The following is a 16,801-nucleotide window of genomic DNA, read 5'->3' as shown; positions in this document are numbered from 1 at the left end:
GTTATTGTTTCTCAATTCATTCTCTGCCGACCACAATACATGTTAGGATCATTTTTAAACTGACATATTGTAATGAATATTTATTTTAATCATGTAGTACAGCAACATCAATGTAAATGCAAATCAAAACAACCATGTCACTGTCATTAAATTAAAGCATGTCATTTGTTTGAAAGACCAAGTTCCACTTGTTAATATGAAAATTGCACAGCTATGAATAAAGTAATTTCTGATCCTATCTATACATTTAACATCAACCTACTCATTGTCTACTACAACTGATTCACCTACTTTTTGATGCGCCTTTACAAAATAAGACCTTTCAATTTCTGCTTCTCAGATTATAATTAATACAGTTTTTCAAAGATAGAACATGTCTTTGAGGATAAACATAAAGTTTCCAAAACAGAGAAATGAAATCATTAAAATAAACCTAGGATTTCAAATGTGTAATACTGTACCCTAAAAATATTTTAAAAATCAGTTAATGTGGTTCTGTAAGATGCATTGTGGCATTTTCTTGTTTAACTGACATTAATATGCACATCCAGAAAAAATATAAGCCATGTAAATTTTACATGTATAGGTACAGATCTAAATAGTTAATAGTAATGTCATCTTATGCTAACCACATCTTATGCAACTTATTTAAAATTTAGGTCAAACATAATTTTTCTTAAATTAAATAAGTGTAGTAGGAGATTTTTTTGGAAAATTTTTTTTGTTTAAGTCTAACAAAAATAGTGCCTCAAAGGTCAAACCATATTTACCTGTGATTCTTTATTATGCTGATCGGCATCTGCTCCTTTGATCTTTGTTTTAGTGTGTTGTGAAGGTTTAGGATTTTGTATTCTCTTCGGGGGATTGAAGTACTTGGACTTGGACTTAGATTGACCAGCAGAACTTTCCCTCTTCTTCCATTTCTCTTCATGATCATCTACAGGTTTGTTAGAAACTGTGAAGGCTTTGTCAAGAACTTTCATTGGAAGACCATGCTGCATAATGTGCTCTACATATCGTCCTTGTAAAGAGGAAAACATTTTGGAGATGAACTCTGCTGGTCTGAGGTACTTCTTCTTTCCCAGGATGTTTCGTTTCACCAAACCAAACCATAGCTCCACATGGCAGTTTGTTTCTCTGGTTTTGCAAGTTTTGTTTGTTTCACCAGTTGTTGGTGTCTCAAGTCGTGTCAGATCTCCAAGCAACAAACCACTCCACAGTGGGATGATCCCCATGTAGTTTTTCAGCAGAACATCAATTATACCAGGACAAAAGTAATGGTTTTTAATGTTGGCTGAATCATCAGACAGAAAGTCACACTCTGCTTGGTCCCGTATCACTTGAAAAGTATGTGTGAAAGGTGATGTTCCAACAATGCTATTACTTTTATCAGTGATCATTTCCTCAGCTTCTGATACATATTGACTTTCTCCATCCTTGTTTTTCTTGCTTTGTGAAATGCAGCTGTTGAGGTAGGTTTGGCTTGTTTTTACCAAATGGGTACATTCTTTTGCATCAAAGAGAACACACATGTTATAAAACACCTCAATGGCGAGCTGCATACTTTGGCAGTTGAGTAGGTATGCAAAGCAGAATGTTGCATACTCCTGTATGCCTCGGTCTGATGTTTTTCTGCCAAATGCTTGTGTCACAGCCTTAACTATATGGGCAGAGCACAGATGCAACACAGTGAAGTTTGTCATACCAGTAGTGCGTCCATGCACAATGTTAAATGCTCTGGCAAGGTACACAGAAATATCTTCCTTGTTGAAAGATATAAGCACGCTATTAATCAGAGCCCAACTGTAGTCTGTCTCAACCTGTGAAATTTGTATTTTTGTTTTGTGTGACAGTTTCCTTTTGAATTCCATTAGCCAGTGAGAAATGGAAGGAATACTATGGCTGTTGGTGATCAGTTCCGTGACAGGCAAAGGAGGTTTATCCTTGCCCATGCCTGGCAAAACTAAAGCATAATATAAAACTTGCTTGTCTTGGTCTGTGATTTTCTGCACTACGCTGCCTGTTGCATCAAGGTGGAGGGTAACAGGTGATGACTGCCTTAGATGTTGTGCCAAAATCCTTAATCCAATGTCTGTGTATAGGTGTACTGCAAATGGATCTATTTGAAGGTGCTGAAAGTAACCTTTTGATGATGCTTGAGAACTTGTTTCTTTAATTAATTTTTGAGTTAACATGAGTTCAAGCATAATGTCATCATGGAGCCTTGTACTCTTATTCAACTCGGACGATATTTTTTTCAGTACATCTTTGGTTAGGCTTTTTGTCATGTTCCCGGCCATAATTTGTTCAGTGGGTGTTTGCTTCAACATTGAGTAATAGTAATGGCTGACACCATCTGCCAAAGCTTTGCCAATCTTACCTCTTCTCAGGTATTTAGCTGGCCTGAATCGTCTATGTTTCTTATGGTGTGTGACCTCACCAAAGCGTTTCACTGTAAAACAGATTTTTTTGTCTTCTGATTTGGGAATCATTTTCTTTCTAAAAGTGTACATTGCATTGCATCCATGAAAAGTGCATTTTGCGGCAGCATGAAAAAATGGTGACTTCTTCTTACGACTGTTGTCCATTTTCACATGCTGGTACTTAAAAGAAAGTGTACAGCATGGATTCTTTTCCATGAACTGATGGTACAGTGTGTCAGTCCAAGGGGGACGTAGTTGACTCCCCCCATGTTTTGGTTTTATTTTCGTCCACTGTTTCCTTGTTATCATAATTTTGAATTTTTTAGGCCCTGCATTGCACTCTCTGTAGTCACTTTGGTTGTCTTTATCTGGTTGTCCTTTTCTGTCCCTTGTTTTCATTGGTTTTCTCTTTGATTTTGTGCCTTTTCCGTCCTCTGTTCTGTTCTCTCTTCCATCATCTATGTCCTCTGTTCTGTTCTCTGTTCCATCATCTATGTCCTCTGTTCTGTTCTCTCTTCCATCATCTGTGTCCTCTGTTCTGTCCTCGTTTCCTGTCTGCTGTTCTGACTGTGGCTGGTTTTGATGGATTTCTGTTTTGCCCTGTGACTGGTCCCTGTCCTCACTGGTATGTTGTCCTGTATAGTCAGAGGAAACTTCTTGTCCTGTACTACTCTTTACTTCATTTTTTTTCTCACTGACTCTGTTTGTAATGGAGCCCTTAACATTGCCCTCGTCACTGATTTCTCTACCTACCGAGGAACATATCCGAAATGAAATGTTATTAGGTTCAGATTTTTGTTTTACACACATACGTACAGTAAAACACAAGTATACAGAGCCCCTAAAGGAACAGTGAAGAAAAAAGAGGGACATTGAAGGATAACATCTAAAATACATTTTTCGTGCGCACTAGATATTTTATCGTGCACATCACATACTATCTGGTACTTAGCTGATCTCGTGCGCATGAGATACTATCTGGTGTGCACGAGAAATTTTTTTTTTATTATTATTATTTTTATTCTTCAGTGTCCCTTTAGGGGCTAGTAAAAATCAAAATACAAGCTAATAAAATGTAACATTACCTGCATTAAGCACCTTTGTCCGAATTCCTTGTCGATCTGCAGACCATATGACCTTCAGCCACTTTAAATAACTTTTCTCATTTGTTTTAAACAGAGCAATAACAAGAGATAACCACTGTTCATGAGTTACAACTTCCTCACTAAAACCCAAAGAAATACAACACTGAGTAATGGCATGTACACCCCCAGCTTTTTGCCAAAGATTTATGTTTTTAAGTCCTTTTCTAAAACGACCCATTATTAGTAACAGTGGAAAAATGCTTTGCCAAACTTCCACGCTTTTCTCTGTCCTTGGAAATAGTCTCTGGAGCTTGAAAAGAGACTACTATGACCTGGATGACTGAGAATCTACACAGACATATGTCCTTGGAAATAAATCATCATTGTTGTGATGGTTTGAGTTAGAGCCACCTAGTGTTAAGTATTTGTACTACATGTCACTTCAAATTACTGTAGTTTTTGTCTATCATCATGGCAGTAATGTGAATTTTTAAAACTTTATTAAGAGACTGTGTTAGAATAATTTGACAGTATTATGTCACTGGGTCACATGACCTGGAAGCTATTGAAGAAAAATCTCAATTTTTCACATAAAAAATTGCTAAAAAATGTAAAAAGGCTTAAAATGAAAAGAAAATGAGTGTGCCTCATCTGTCTAGTGTAGGAGAACAATTTCACACAGATTTCGAGTCAGTGGGTCACATGACCTGGAAGCTATTGAAGAAAAATCTCAATTTTTCACATAAAAAAATTGCTAAAAAATATAAAAAGGCTTAAAATGGAAAGAAAATGAGTGTGCCTCATCTGTCTAATGTAGGAGAACAATTTCACACAGATTTTGAGTCAGTGGGTCACATGACCTGGAAGCTATTGAAGAAAAATCTCAATTTTTCACATAAAAAATTGCTAAAAAATATAAAAAGGCTTAAAATGAAAAGAAAATGAGTGTGCCTCATCTGTCTAGTGTAGGAGAACAATTTCACACAGATTTTGAGTCAGTAGGTCACATGACCTGGAAGCTATTGAAGAAAAATCTCAATTTTTCACATAAAAAATTGCTAAAAAATATAAAAAGGCTTAAAATGGAAAGAAAATGAGTGTGCCTTATCTGTCTAATGTAGGAGAACAATTTCACACAGATTTTGAGTCAGTGGGTCACATGACCTGGAAGCTATTGAAGAAAAATCTCAATTTTTGGCTATAAAAAATCCTAAAAAATATAAAAATGCTTAAAATGGAAAGAAAATGAGTGTGCCTCATTTGTCTAATGTAGCAGAATAATTACACACAGATTTTGAGTCAGTGGGTCACATGACCTGGAAGCTATTGAAGAAAAATCTCAATTTTTCACATAGAAAAATCCTAAAAAAAATAAAAAGGCTTAAAATGGAAAGAAAATGAGTGTGCCTCATCTGTCTAGTGTAGTAGAACAATTTCACACAGATTTTGAGTCAGTGGGTCACATGACCTGGAAGCTATTGAAGAAAAATCTCAATTTTTGGCTATAAAAAATCCTAAAAAAAATAAAAAGGCTTAAAATGAAAAGAAAATGAGTGTGCCTCATTTGTCTAATGTAGCAGAATAATTACACACAGATTTTGAGTCAGTGGGTCACATGACCTGGAAGCTATTGAAGAAAAATCTCAATTTTTGGCTATAAAAATCCTAAAAAATGTAAAAAGGCTTAAAATGAAAAGAAAATGAGTGTGCCTCATCTGTCTAGTGTAGGAAAACAATTTCACACAGATTTTGAGTCAGTGGGTCACATGACCTGGAAGCTATTGAAGAAAAATCTCAATTTTTCACATAGAAAAATCCTAAAAAAAATAAAATGCTTAAAATGGAAAGAAATGAGTGTGCCTCATCTGTCTAGTGTAGGAGAACAATTTCAAACAGATTTCGAGTCAGTGGGTCACATGACCTGGAAGCTATTGAAGAAAAATCTCAATTTTTCACATAAAAAATTGCTAAAAAATATAAAAAGGCTTAAAATGGAAAGAAAATGAGTGTGCCTCATCTGTCTAATGTAGGAGAACAATTTCACACAGATTTCGAGTCAGTGGGTCACATGACCTGGAAGCTATTGAAGAAAAATCGCAATTTTTCATATAAAAAATTGCTAAAAAATATAAAAAGGCTTAAAATGGAAAGAAAATGAGTGTGCCTCATCTGTCTAATGTAGGAGAACAATTTCACACAGATTTTGAGTCAGTGGGTCACATGACCTGGAAGCTATTGAAGAAAAATCTCAATTTTTCACATAAAAAATTGCTAAAAAATATAAAAAGGCTTAAAATGGAAAGAAAATGAGTGTGCCTCATCTGTCTAGTGTAGTAGAACAATTTCACACAGATTTTGAGTCAGTGGGTCACATGACCTGGAAGCTATTGAAGAAAAATCTCAATTTTTGGCTATAAAAAATCCTAAAAAAAATAAAAAGGCTTAAAATGGAAAGAAAATGAGTGTGCCTCATCTGTCTGGTGTAGCAGAACAATTTCACACAGATTTCGAGTCAGTGGGTCACATGACCTGGAAGCTATTGAAGAAAATCTCAATTTTTCACATAAAAAATTGCTAAAAAATATAAAAAGGCTTAAAATGGAAAGAAAATGAGTGTGCCTCATCTGTCTAATGTAGGAGAACAATTTCACACAGATTTTGAGTCAGTAGGTCACATGACCTGGAAGCTATTGAAGAAAAATCTCAATTTTTCACATAAAAAATTGCTAAAAAATATAAAAAGGCTTAAAATGGAAAGAAAATGAGTGTGCCTTATCTGTCTAGTGTAGTAGAACAATTTCACACAGATTTTGAGTCAGTGGGTCACAAGATAAGGAATTTATTTATTTTTGTTTCTCAAGAGTGTTTGGATCGGAAATTTATTGATGGTCCCTAAGTGAACCTCCGCGGGTGAGAGGAGGGAGCGGGAGAGAGCGGCTGGCCGAAATCTGAGTCCCTGAATCGGATCAACTGTGAGCTAGATGCCGCTAACTCCACGGAGCTTGAATATCCAATATCCAACTTGAAACTAACTTCACCGCGGTATTTAATCTGTACTTTCCATATGGGCTGTTCTTAATTATAGCGGGGTTTTTGATCCCATTCCTGGTCGTGGTCACCTGTTACTGCTCCATGATGAAGGTGCTCTACTGTAGGGCCGCGGACCGCATCTCTCACACAGGGAAAGCGCGTATGCGCAAGAAGTGCTTGTATACTCTTTTAGCGGTGTGCCTCATGTTTGTTGTTTGTTTTGTACCGTATCATATTGGCCGCACTGTCTACTTGTTTGTGAGGGTCTACATGCCAGGAAACTGTCATCTCCTGAACGTGATTATGATCACCTTTAAAGTCTGGAAACCGGTGGTCATTTTAAATTGCTGCGTAAATCCTCTCCTTTACTTTTGGAGCTCTGATCGAAAGCGTCTGAAGTTCCGGGCCTGGTTCTGGAGGAGGAAGAAAAGGGTACAGCCCGCCGTGTGTGTGGTGGATGTAGATGGCACAATGAGATCTTTTAATCGGTGAGAGCATTTCATCATATCCTTCTCAGCGGACAGTAGTAACTAAATGATTCTACAAATGCTCTTTATATATATATATATATATATATATATATATATATATATATATATATATATATATAAAAATAAATTTTATTTGTCAGCATTATACATTTACAAAATCTCATTAGTTGTGCAACTGTTTTGCTCTAAAACGTCTTCTTGTAATTAACCTGCAAACCTGTAGATTGTGGTACTGCTCCCATACTTTTGCGCAATCAACAGACTGCTCAATAAAAAGCAACAATACTGTGGCCATAGGTGACATTAAACATTTGTGGGAATTGGTGCCCTCTGTCGCTTGTAGAGAATGACATCTCTAAAAGAGACCAAATGTCAGTACAAATATATAAAAAAAAGGCACCAAATAGAAAATAACTAAAGACGGGTACAAAATATTCCCAATGGTGAAGATATGTAGGCATAAAACAGATGCACCTGTAAATATCCAGAACAGCAAGTCAAGTGAAGATTAAAAATAACCCGGAGGTCAAAAGTGTTTCATATTTTCATTGAAAAACGGGCACTTTGCAAGCATCATCTATTTTAGCGTATACTTGTCTGGAGGCACAAAGTAACAGTGCTGGAGAAGCAGACAGCTGAATGAAGGCCATCATTTCAGAACACTCCTGTGAGCAAGTGGTGACAGATGGCTAGAGTAGTGGTCTGGGAGCTGAGAGAAGACAGGGCAGATTAAATGAAGAAAAACCCCACAGTGGAAGTTAAAGCACAGAAGAAGCAAAGCTTAAAAAAAAACAAAAAAAACCCTAATGTTCTACTAGTTTGAAGATTAGAGGCTGAATGGATTAATAAATGGCTTTCTGTTTGAATATGAATTGCATAGTGTGCGAGTGTGTACCTGTGCACCCAGCCTAGAGAGATATCGGTTGCGTAAGCCAAAAGCAGACATGGGTGCCAGTCTAGCCAGCTCACCCTGTGTCAGCTTACTTGGCCTCCTTTTATTCCTGCAGGAAAAAAAAAAAACATAAGACATAGCCACTTTGAACATCTCTACAGCCAAAAGTAACATGAGCACAATTATGCAAATATTACAATAGGATTAGTCACCCAGTCTGCTGGAGGAGGCAGAGAAAATGACACAAGTAGTATTACAGTATAACTACTGCAATAAAAAAAAGAAAAAAGAAAAATGATTCACATGCTTTAAAAAAAAAAAAAAAATTTTAATTGAAAGTCATTCTTCAATTTCTCAATCATATCATCTTATATACAGACTGATGACAGTTACCGTGTTACAGTTTAATACAAATATTCTTGAACAAATGCAGTGCTTTCACAACACCACAGTGCAAACGAGCTGACCCAGCAACCCATTTCTGATAGTCATTTTAATATGCAATCACAATGTAATGGTACTGACCATCTTTGTACAGTACATATGTCATATGTTTTGCTAAGACTGTAATAGGGACTCATTTGTCCAACTGAGGTAGTGAATGTTAAATCATCCACAGTCTGTAACCCTGATATTAACATAGTCTCCTTCCACATCACTGGAATGGTAAATGTTAAGCTGATTGCACCAATATTTTGGTGAAATCAGCACCAATATTTTGTTGCACCATTATGATAAAGCAAGTAACAATTTGGGGAAGTGCTTACAAAGAGTTACCTGAGCTTGATAAAAGATAAGTGACAAAACACAATTTTTGCACAGAAACAACTCTTTAAAAAGGTCACATTAATGGAAGAGTTGATAAAAGTTGAAACTGGATATCATTACATGGGTAAGTGCATTCAACAGTGCGCCTTTCTCGCTCTATATAAAAAATGATCCTTAAAGTAATTGTAACATTTGATGAGGGAACACAGAATAAACTTTTATGAACTTTGCAAAAGAGCAAAATGAAGAAAGTAAGAAATAAGAGAACCGGGCAGTAAAGACTTAAATAAAGAGCTTTGCTCTTTTTGAGATAATCCACCATAAAAGGTCAATGATGCATATGATTAGAAGTGAATATGATCCCACTGTGCCCAAGACATCCAATAAGGCAGATTTTGGTTAGTAATTATTGTGACAAATGGTGTGTACATAAATGCACTGCAGAGTTTTCTGCAACAAGGCTAGAAACAGAGCTGTTGTGAAAAATATCTGTAAAAGTAAACTAATAATAAAAAAAAGCATGTAAATTAAAACCCCATTTTACATATTAAACAGCTAAATTAATAAAGGAATCTTATAACATGATCATATCATGAGATGCAATAGAATGTGATAAAAATCAAGGACAACTTAATCAGCAATATAAAGGATATAAAACCCTCTGTACATACATACAAATATCTTTTGATAATTAAAATATTTTCAGACATTTTCAAGATACTTCATGTTGAACCTCAACGCACACAAAAGTCAGTGAATATGAGTAGAAATAAAGTCACTTTGATAAGTCAGAGAGTAACTGTGGCGTAAGCGGGATTTGTCAGTTGTCAGTGTCCTGTAATGGCATTTAACCATTTATGCAACAGTCCCAAATCCAGACAGTCAGCGGTGGTGTGAAGAACCACATATGACATCACTGGGCGGAGTCAGGACTGCAGTCCTGCCCCATGGCAGCAGATTGAAAGCTCAGGGGTGGACATTGCAGTCTGCTGCCTCTGAAGCCCAGGACCATGTGTGTTCGCTCATCATCATCATCATCATCATCATCTGGAAAATATCAATAGTCAACACCATGAATGTTAAAGGATGTGGTTTCATTCAATGCTGCCCATGGAAAATACACTAAACACAGCTTGTGTGGTTTTGACACACATCTATCAGTGCATGTGGTTGGCATGCATCAGCCAGTACATATGAATTTGAAAACCACGGCACCTATCCTGGTCACAGAAAATGACTTCCTCCATCAAGTTAAAGTAAAGGTAGTCTTGTTTCAAAACATTATGAACCATTAGCTGCTAAAGACTTATTAAGCCTGCCTACCTCCAATGTGTCTATGCACTTGCATATATGAGAGAGGCGTTCAATATATTTCTGAGTCTTGTCTAATTGAAGAGTAAATAGGTGGAAACACACTGACAGTGTGTGAAAGGTCAAAGCTACTCACTCTGAGTCTGAACTGGATTCTTTCCGGAGTTTGGCTCTGCCTGCGGCCGACTGGTTCAAATCTCCTCCTGGAGCAAGAGAAGGAGATAGATTAAGAAGCCAGTGAATCTGATTGTTAGGAAGAGTGTCCTGCCAAGTAGAGTACAGTGAAGTGATGCCATATGAGAAAAGAAAGATGAGAAGAATGGGGAAGAAAATCAGAGAGAATGGGGAGACAGAAAGCAGAGAGGAGTGACAGAGGTGAAACAGCGGAAGTGTTCAAGGCTCCAGTCGTCTCTTACCTTTCAGATAATCCACAAAGTACAGCAACACTACTGCTATCAGTGCAGCTACAAGGAAGGAGAAGGAAAACCAGTGTGGAAAATGACCAACAATGCCACTCAAAGTGTCTAACAAGACTTTGAAAAACAACAAGCTCATTAAAACACACAAACTGACAAAAGATACTGACCACAAACGCAGGCGCAAAAAAACACTTCCAAAACCAGGTACCCTTTGCTGTCGAGGATAGCCCCCGCTGCTATGGAAATGACAGCAAGTCCCAGGTTCTGAATGGACTGCATACTGTTTTACAAAGACAGAAAATACACATTGTCTAAATAGCAATATTTATCTGTTAATGAATGGCCCAATTAAGCAGAATACATGTGATATAAGTCACAATGACAAAGTTAAGGGTACATACAAGCCGTAGGCTGTCCCAAGTTGATGCTCAGGGACGACAAAGGCCACCATGGGCCAAAGTGCGCAGGCTAATAAGGAGTATGAGACACCAAGCAGGGACTGGAAATCAAGCAAATACACAGAATCTGGCATATCACTTTACATTTTCCAGGGGCCTTCATCATCAGTTCTTCATCAGACTTAATAAAAATGCACCTTGTACACTGCATATGTACAAGTATAATAATGTATATATAATGTCACATTCTTCACATTCTTAGACACAACAAACCCAGACTTCAGATTAGTATAATAAACTGGCTAAAAGTAGATTCATTTTTCCTACAACTCCCAGAAAGTTGATTCTGTTCATCTGGACACAGTAGACTTACATAATGACTGAAAATATCAGCACTGCCTAACAAGCTCATCTTCATAATCATTAAGTAAATTACATGCAGCTATACTGTTTATAAGGCTGGGGAAACCTGCAATCAGCTGAGACCGAAGAAGTCACTCCCACTGTTGCATCCACATGAACAGAATCAACTTTCTGGGATTTCTTTACCTGGATTATTGGGCATCAAGTCATCCTACAACTCTTTATAAATGCGCAAAATGCTTTAGTGTGGTGTAAAATGTTGCCAGGGGAAATACCATTGCAATCCATGGGTTCCAGAAAGTGAAGGCCAGCATCATGTGAGCGGCAAGTGTTGCAGCCACTGCAATCAATACCCAAAACACATTCCTCCCCGTCTTATCCACAATAAACCCCAAAACTGGAGATGCAGGCGCTGATATGATGTATACAATACTGAGAAAGACAGAGAATGGCATAAAAGATCTATGTTAAAACAATATATAATGAATATTTTTATTTTAAATGAAAAATCCCCAGTTGAGTTACCTGTTGACTGCTCTGGCTTCAGCTGGGGAGAAGCTGAATTTTTCGATGAAGAACACCCTGCAAATGTAAAGACAAGATGATGTGTTCACAGTACAAAGCACTGCTCAGGCTTCTGCCTGATAATGACAACAAAAGGAGAGATTGAGTTTTTAAATAGCAGCCATTTGCTCAGTTAGCGCTGACCCATTGTGGCAAATCCATGTCAGTTGCTACGTGATCTCAGAACGTCTTTCAGTGAAGGAAATTCATTTTGTGATGGCTGCAATTGGGTTCTTTCACTGCAAATCCATTTGTCAAAACTCATTCCATTTCTGACCCCCTTTGTAGTTTAATCACAACACAACACTGTGAGGTTGCACCTCCTCAAATAAATGTGTTGTACTACATTAATAAGGGGCTCTTTATTTAATCCTTACCACACATTTTAACCATAAAAATATTTTATTTAGAATGTGACTTCTTTCTTCAATCAATGTTGAATGGTTATGGGTGCATCCTGTGATTTGCTGACTTCAGGAAATACTAAATAAGGCCACTTTTTATTTATAGTAAATAAAATTTACAAATAAAGATAATCTATGTGCTGCTTCGTGTATTTATGAGAAACACGAGGCACACAGAGTAGACAGTATTCTGCTAGTATAAAGACAACATGAGGACCACTGGAGGAAACTTTGTGTGAGAGGAAGAGCACATATGCAGTACTCACTGTCCCAGTCCAATAAAGGGGAAAACTGCCACGTAGTAGCCCACACAAATGATGAAGATTAACCAGAGGGCTGCAGAGAAATCCTTCACATCTGTGATTTTGATCACTTCACCTAATATGCAGAATGCAAAATAAAGAAACAAACAAAAAACAAATGTGTCTGAGACCACCACTTGCTTTGACTAACTCTTTGACATAAGTAGCCTTTTCTTCTTATTGGAAAATTATACATGCTGAATTTAACTATCCCTGCCATTAGAAACTACAATTACAGCTTCACAGCTGTACGTGCCTGCCAACCAGTCAAGTGGCAGTTATCATCCATGCCTGTGCAGACTTGACCATCTGGATACAAAATACCATCACTTCACTAGTTTATCAGATTAGATGTGTGTGATTTTTTTTTTAAATAATTAGTGCACGAGTTAGGCAGGATTTACAAGGATGCCTTTCAGGCTTCAGCGCTCTCACTTTTCTTTCAGTTTTAATGGGCGACATCATGTGATGCCCAACTCAATTTTGCATCAGCTGCTTCACTTTGCTCGTGTTGCTTGTGGTCAAAGTTTCTGAGAAACTCCACTTTTGATAAGCTGTCGCAGGCATTAGCTAAAGAACCCACGCTATGCAAACATCAAGAGAGAGCAGAGAGCAACATGGTTACCTGTGCAGCTCTGAATCAATATCTGTAAGTCGATCACCACGGTGAATAATTAACATGCTGTATATGAACAAAGTTACTAACAAGCAACTAGCTTGGCTAATACTAACTGCTAATTGAAGCTCAGCTAGCTAGCCTGGATGTTGCTGCTATGATGACAGAAACTGTGACCTTCTTTGGCCACAACTGTGACCAGCCAAAAGAGAGGACTAAAATACACCAGAACAAAGAAGCTGGAGTCAAATGAGACGGTCCATTTTTTTGCATTTTTGGCCACAGCGGCAGTGGAGAGAGAGACAGGAAATGGGGGAAAGATACAGGGCAAATTGGCGACGGACCGGGACGGACCGCAGTGCGGCATATGTATGTGGTCACCGATTTCACCACTAAGCCACCCAGGTGCCCTGTCCAGTTTAAATATCAACAAAACATGAACCAAATCCGGCTTTATACTTTGTTGCAATCTATGATGATTGTGGAAGACCTTCTTGTATTTACTGACTACTATGGGTCGACGAGGGAAAACACAAAATGAGGGCAACAGTATTGGAATAAATTACCTGTTCCTTCTTGTTCCTTGTGGAGGATCCTCTCTGCCCTTTTGTCAAGGAATCCCAATATCAAGGCACAGATTAGGGAAAACACACAAGTTACAGCAGCTAAGGGAGGGGGAAAAAAAAAAAGGACATATTGAAATGGAGAAGACAAAAGAAAAATTACATTTTAGCCATAACACGGTGACTGATTCTATAGTTAATATTTATCTGACTCTAATATATTTTTCTGTGTTTAACTTGTTTTTTTTTAAATTTTTTTTATTGATATTAACTTTATTTTAATTTATTATATTTTTTTGTAATTATTCCTAGCTTTTATTGTTTTGATTGTATGTGTACATGACTACAGGTCTGTGAAAAGTGCTTTATATAAAAAATTAAATAAATAAAATAAAAACTTACTAGTTAGACTGAGCTTTCACTAACAGTGGTACATGGAAACTATAAGAAACAACAGAACTCCAAATTTTGCAAAAGTGGGAAATTACAAAAACCGGCACTTCTTGTGTCCTTTGCGATTCATCTGAAATGGCCAGAAGCACTTTTGGTTCTCTATACTGTACCACTTCCCTGTTTGTGGTAGCTGGGTTACTTGAGCTTATAAGTAACCAAGGGTCTAGGATTTCTTCTACAGAAGCAAATGTAACTGAACTCTCGGTGTTTAAAATTGCTTGTTAAAGTAGTCACCTTGGGTGCGGCACAGCTGTAAAACATTTACCTATCATAAGTGATGCACCCAGCACAGTGTGTCCAGGAGAGCCAAAATCATCTGCAACTTTGCTATACACCCATCCCATTATGTTCATGTTCACTGTGCTGCCCTTGAGATGAGGAGAGAAAACGGTAAGTTAACTTCAGTGGCATACATTTTGTATTACACCATAGTAAAAAAAAAACTTTATTTCAAAGCTGTATATAACTGCATGTTTCATTGACCGCTTCCTTACCAGTCGAGCCATGCTCAGCTGAAGGCCAAACACCAGATTGAGCTCCTTGCCTTTGAACCAGTTCACTGCATATGTGTTTTGGGCTACTGCCAAAGACTCTCCTCCAATACTACCCAAGAAACAAAAACAAGAAAGGGATCAAGTAAGCAACGAGACAGAACAAGACCAACCCGAGCCCCAGACTCTGTCCATAAAGAGAAATTAAAATCAAATGTATGTGACTGAATAATAGCATCCTGACTTTGTTTCGCCAACTTGATATGTGGCAGGATTTAGTAATAATTCTGTATAAGGTATTTCTGGCCATAATCACTCATATTCTGCTAGCTGAAATAAGCAAGTCTTATATGAAAGTGTGTGCTGGTTAGTCATATTTGAAATAAGGAGAGGACCAATAGATATTCAAATGGTTTCTCTGTGTTAGCAGAATAAAAAAGATTGAACTAGAACAAAGTTATTTTTTTTACCCAAATATAAACCGTCCAGCTTCCATTAGCCAAAATTGATTCGTCCAAGCTCCAGTGGCAAAGATCACCTGTACAGAGAGGGAAAGGTTAGAATACCAAAATGAAAACAAATTACCACACCTTTACCCTGATTTTTCCTTTATTGAGCTACACAGTTTAAAAAAAAAAAAAAAAAAGAAAATGTATGGTCAACTTAGATCACCGCATAGTTCTGAAACTTCAAAAATATACTACCTGCCCAACGCAGACAAAGAGAGAAAAGATGATGGTTCCTAGCCTGCAAAGAAAACCGTGGAGAAAAATACTCATCAAGATGGCATGCATAAAATCCATACAACTCTTTCACTTTCTCTTTTGGGTGAAAATGCATAAGGAACATATATTGGGCAAAATAAATAAATAAAATCGATCAGATGTTTTTACTGTAGTTACCTGACACCAAAGACCCTGTCAAGCAGAAATCCCCCAAAGAAGCAAAGAACAACATTAGGCCAGGAGTACCAGGCATACAGCTGCATGAAGCTTGCAGTGGTCAGGCCCAAATCCTGGGAGCATCATGGAGAGAAAACATTAGATATTATTAGACTCGCTTTATTTTAGTTTTAGATATTGTCATGTGTGTCAAGCACAGGTAACAGTAGCCTACTGGTTCTGAAGAAAGTCCTGTAATAACAGCATTTTCTAGGAATGTAATTTGACTGTTCTGGTTGGTTTATGTAGATTTACAAAAAAAAATTAGGATCTTAAAACGATAACCTGTCTTTAAAATAAAAGAAACCTCCAAAAGGGGTGAGGTGAATATAAATGAATACATTTGGTATCAATGTCCTGGTGTTATGGTTTGCATTTAACATGAATTACCTGGATGACCTGAGTTTGGAGTGCAGCTGGATTATCGTAGCAGAAATAGCTTCCTGGAACAAAACACCCACATTAACAGACCTCAAACGTGAAGATACTGCATTTATTATACGTTACATAAACAGCAAACAGAAAATAACGTAGCTTCTTTACACCAAAGGAATAACTTTAGTTAGTCCAAAATCTCCCAAATAACTCCTTACCGAATCCCAAGAAGCACATGAAGACCAGGACAACCACCCGGTGCAGTAGGTGGTTGGGGTCGCAGATGGCAGGCATCGGTTTGCCGGGTTCTCTGTCCCCGTCATTCTCTCCCAACAAGCTCTGTCGCTCTTCCGCCATGTTCGCTTGTTTGTGCTTTGCTTGGGCGAAGTTAACCATAGAAAGGAAGACGTAGGATGTCGGTCATATGACCCGCTTGAATGTCACGTGGCTTTATGTTTGCGCGTGCCAGCCAGAAGTTGCAGCGCGTCACCGCGGGAGCACGCGCAGCCGTATTTGGACAGCGAGGGCGAACGGTTAGTTGGTGACATTTGTTATTATAGCATGAAATATAAAACCCTCCAAGCACGTTTTAGCACTTCGTTAAAAACAATTTTTACTGTCGAGATCAGATTTCTCTAAAAGACAGATCTTCTGGAGAAAGGTGATATCGTTTGGAATGAGTCAGGATGTGGAAAGAACTCGTTTTCTGGGGATGACTTATTTTTGAAGTGTGTGGCCATGCCATGTTTTAAAAGCGAAGAGCAGAGTTTGCTTTCTTTTTTAAATCCTTATTTGAAGAAAAGAGAGCAGATTCAGGTGGCTTTTAGACTTTCCTGAAAAAAAATGTCAGTTTTCTTGGACAGAAAAAGTAGTCACTTTAAGTTATTACTGAAACTATTGTAATAAATAGTT

General features: G+C 37.6%; 2 protein-coding genes across 5 annotated transcripts in view; both read right to left on the bottom strand.

Annotated features, from left to right (window-relative positions):
- Positions 1-1,967, bottom strand: part of LOC115790471 (uncharacterized) — a 7,676-nt gene extending 5,709 nt beyond the window's left edge. Inside the window, exon 1 of the mRNA XM_030744279.1 lies at positions 771-1,967. Coding sequence (XP_030600139.1) covers positions 771-1,952 — 1,182 coding nt within the window. The 5' untranslated portion in view covers positions 1,953-1,967. The remainder of the gene's footprint in view (positions 1-770) is intronic.
- Positions 1,968-7,185: 5,218 nt separating this feature from the next.
- Positions 7,186-16,304, bottom strand: mfsd1 (major facilitator superfamily domain containing 1). Of its 4 annotated transcripts, XM_030743445.1 has the most exons (17): positions 16,108-16,304; positions 15,905-15,957; positions 15,476-15,588; positions 15,278-15,320; positions 15,044-15,111; positions 14,577-14,685; positions 14,348-14,450; positions 13,633-13,731; positions 12,415-12,526; positions 11,706-11,762; positions 11,456-11,612; positions 10,821-10,918; positions 10,587-10,699; positions 10,417-10,464; positions 10,137-10,203; positions 7,925-8,030; positions 7,186-7,738 (listed from the first exon to the last, which is right to left on the bottom strand). In XM_030743445.1, the coding sequence occupies exons 1-17, from the start codon at positions 16,283-16,285 to the stop codon at positions 7,679-7,681; spliced, it is 1,584 nt and encodes a 527-aa protein (XP_030599305.1). In that variant the 5' UTR covers positions 16,286-16,304; the 3' UTR covers positions 7,186-7,678. The 4 variants fall into 4 exon arrangements, with proteins under 4 accessions (XP_030599305.1, XP_030599304.1, XP_030599306.1 ...); XM_030743444.1 differs by lacking the exon at positions 7,186-7,738 and having other exon boundaries at positions 7,841-8,030; XM_030743446.1 differs by lacking the exons at positions 7,186-7,738; positions 7,925-8,030 and adding an exon at positions 8,248-9,736 and having other exon boundaries at positions 16,108-16,301.
- Between the last annotated feature and the right edge of the window lie 497 nt (positions 16,305-16,801).

This window comes from Archocentrus centrarchus, chromosome 13 (assembly GCF_007364275.1).
Source record: "Archocentrus centrarchus isolate MPI-CPG fArcCen1 chromosome 13, fArcCen1, whole genome shotgun sequence".
Taxonomy (NCBI): domain Eukaryota; kingdom Metazoa; phylum Chordata; class Actinopteri; order Cichliformes; family Cichlidae; genus Archocentrus; species Archocentrus centrarchus.
This window is presented reverse-complemented; position numbering and strand designations above follow the sequence as displayed.

Bases quoted from the DNA above. Each gene is read 5' to 3' on its own strand.
- mfsd1 (XM_030743444.1), bottom strand. From the start codon at position 16,285: ATGGTTAACTTCGCCCAAGCAAAGCACAAACAAGCGAACATGGCGGAA. The intron at 12,527-13,632 runs GTAATTTATTCC...TCTGCATATTAG, and splicing joins CAAGGAACAAGAAGGAACAG to GTGAAGTGATCAAAATCACA. The intron at 10,465-10,586 runs GTCAGTATCTTT...CCTTCCTTGTAG, and splicing joins TTTTTGCGCCTGCGTTTGTG to CTGCACTGATAGCAGTAGTG.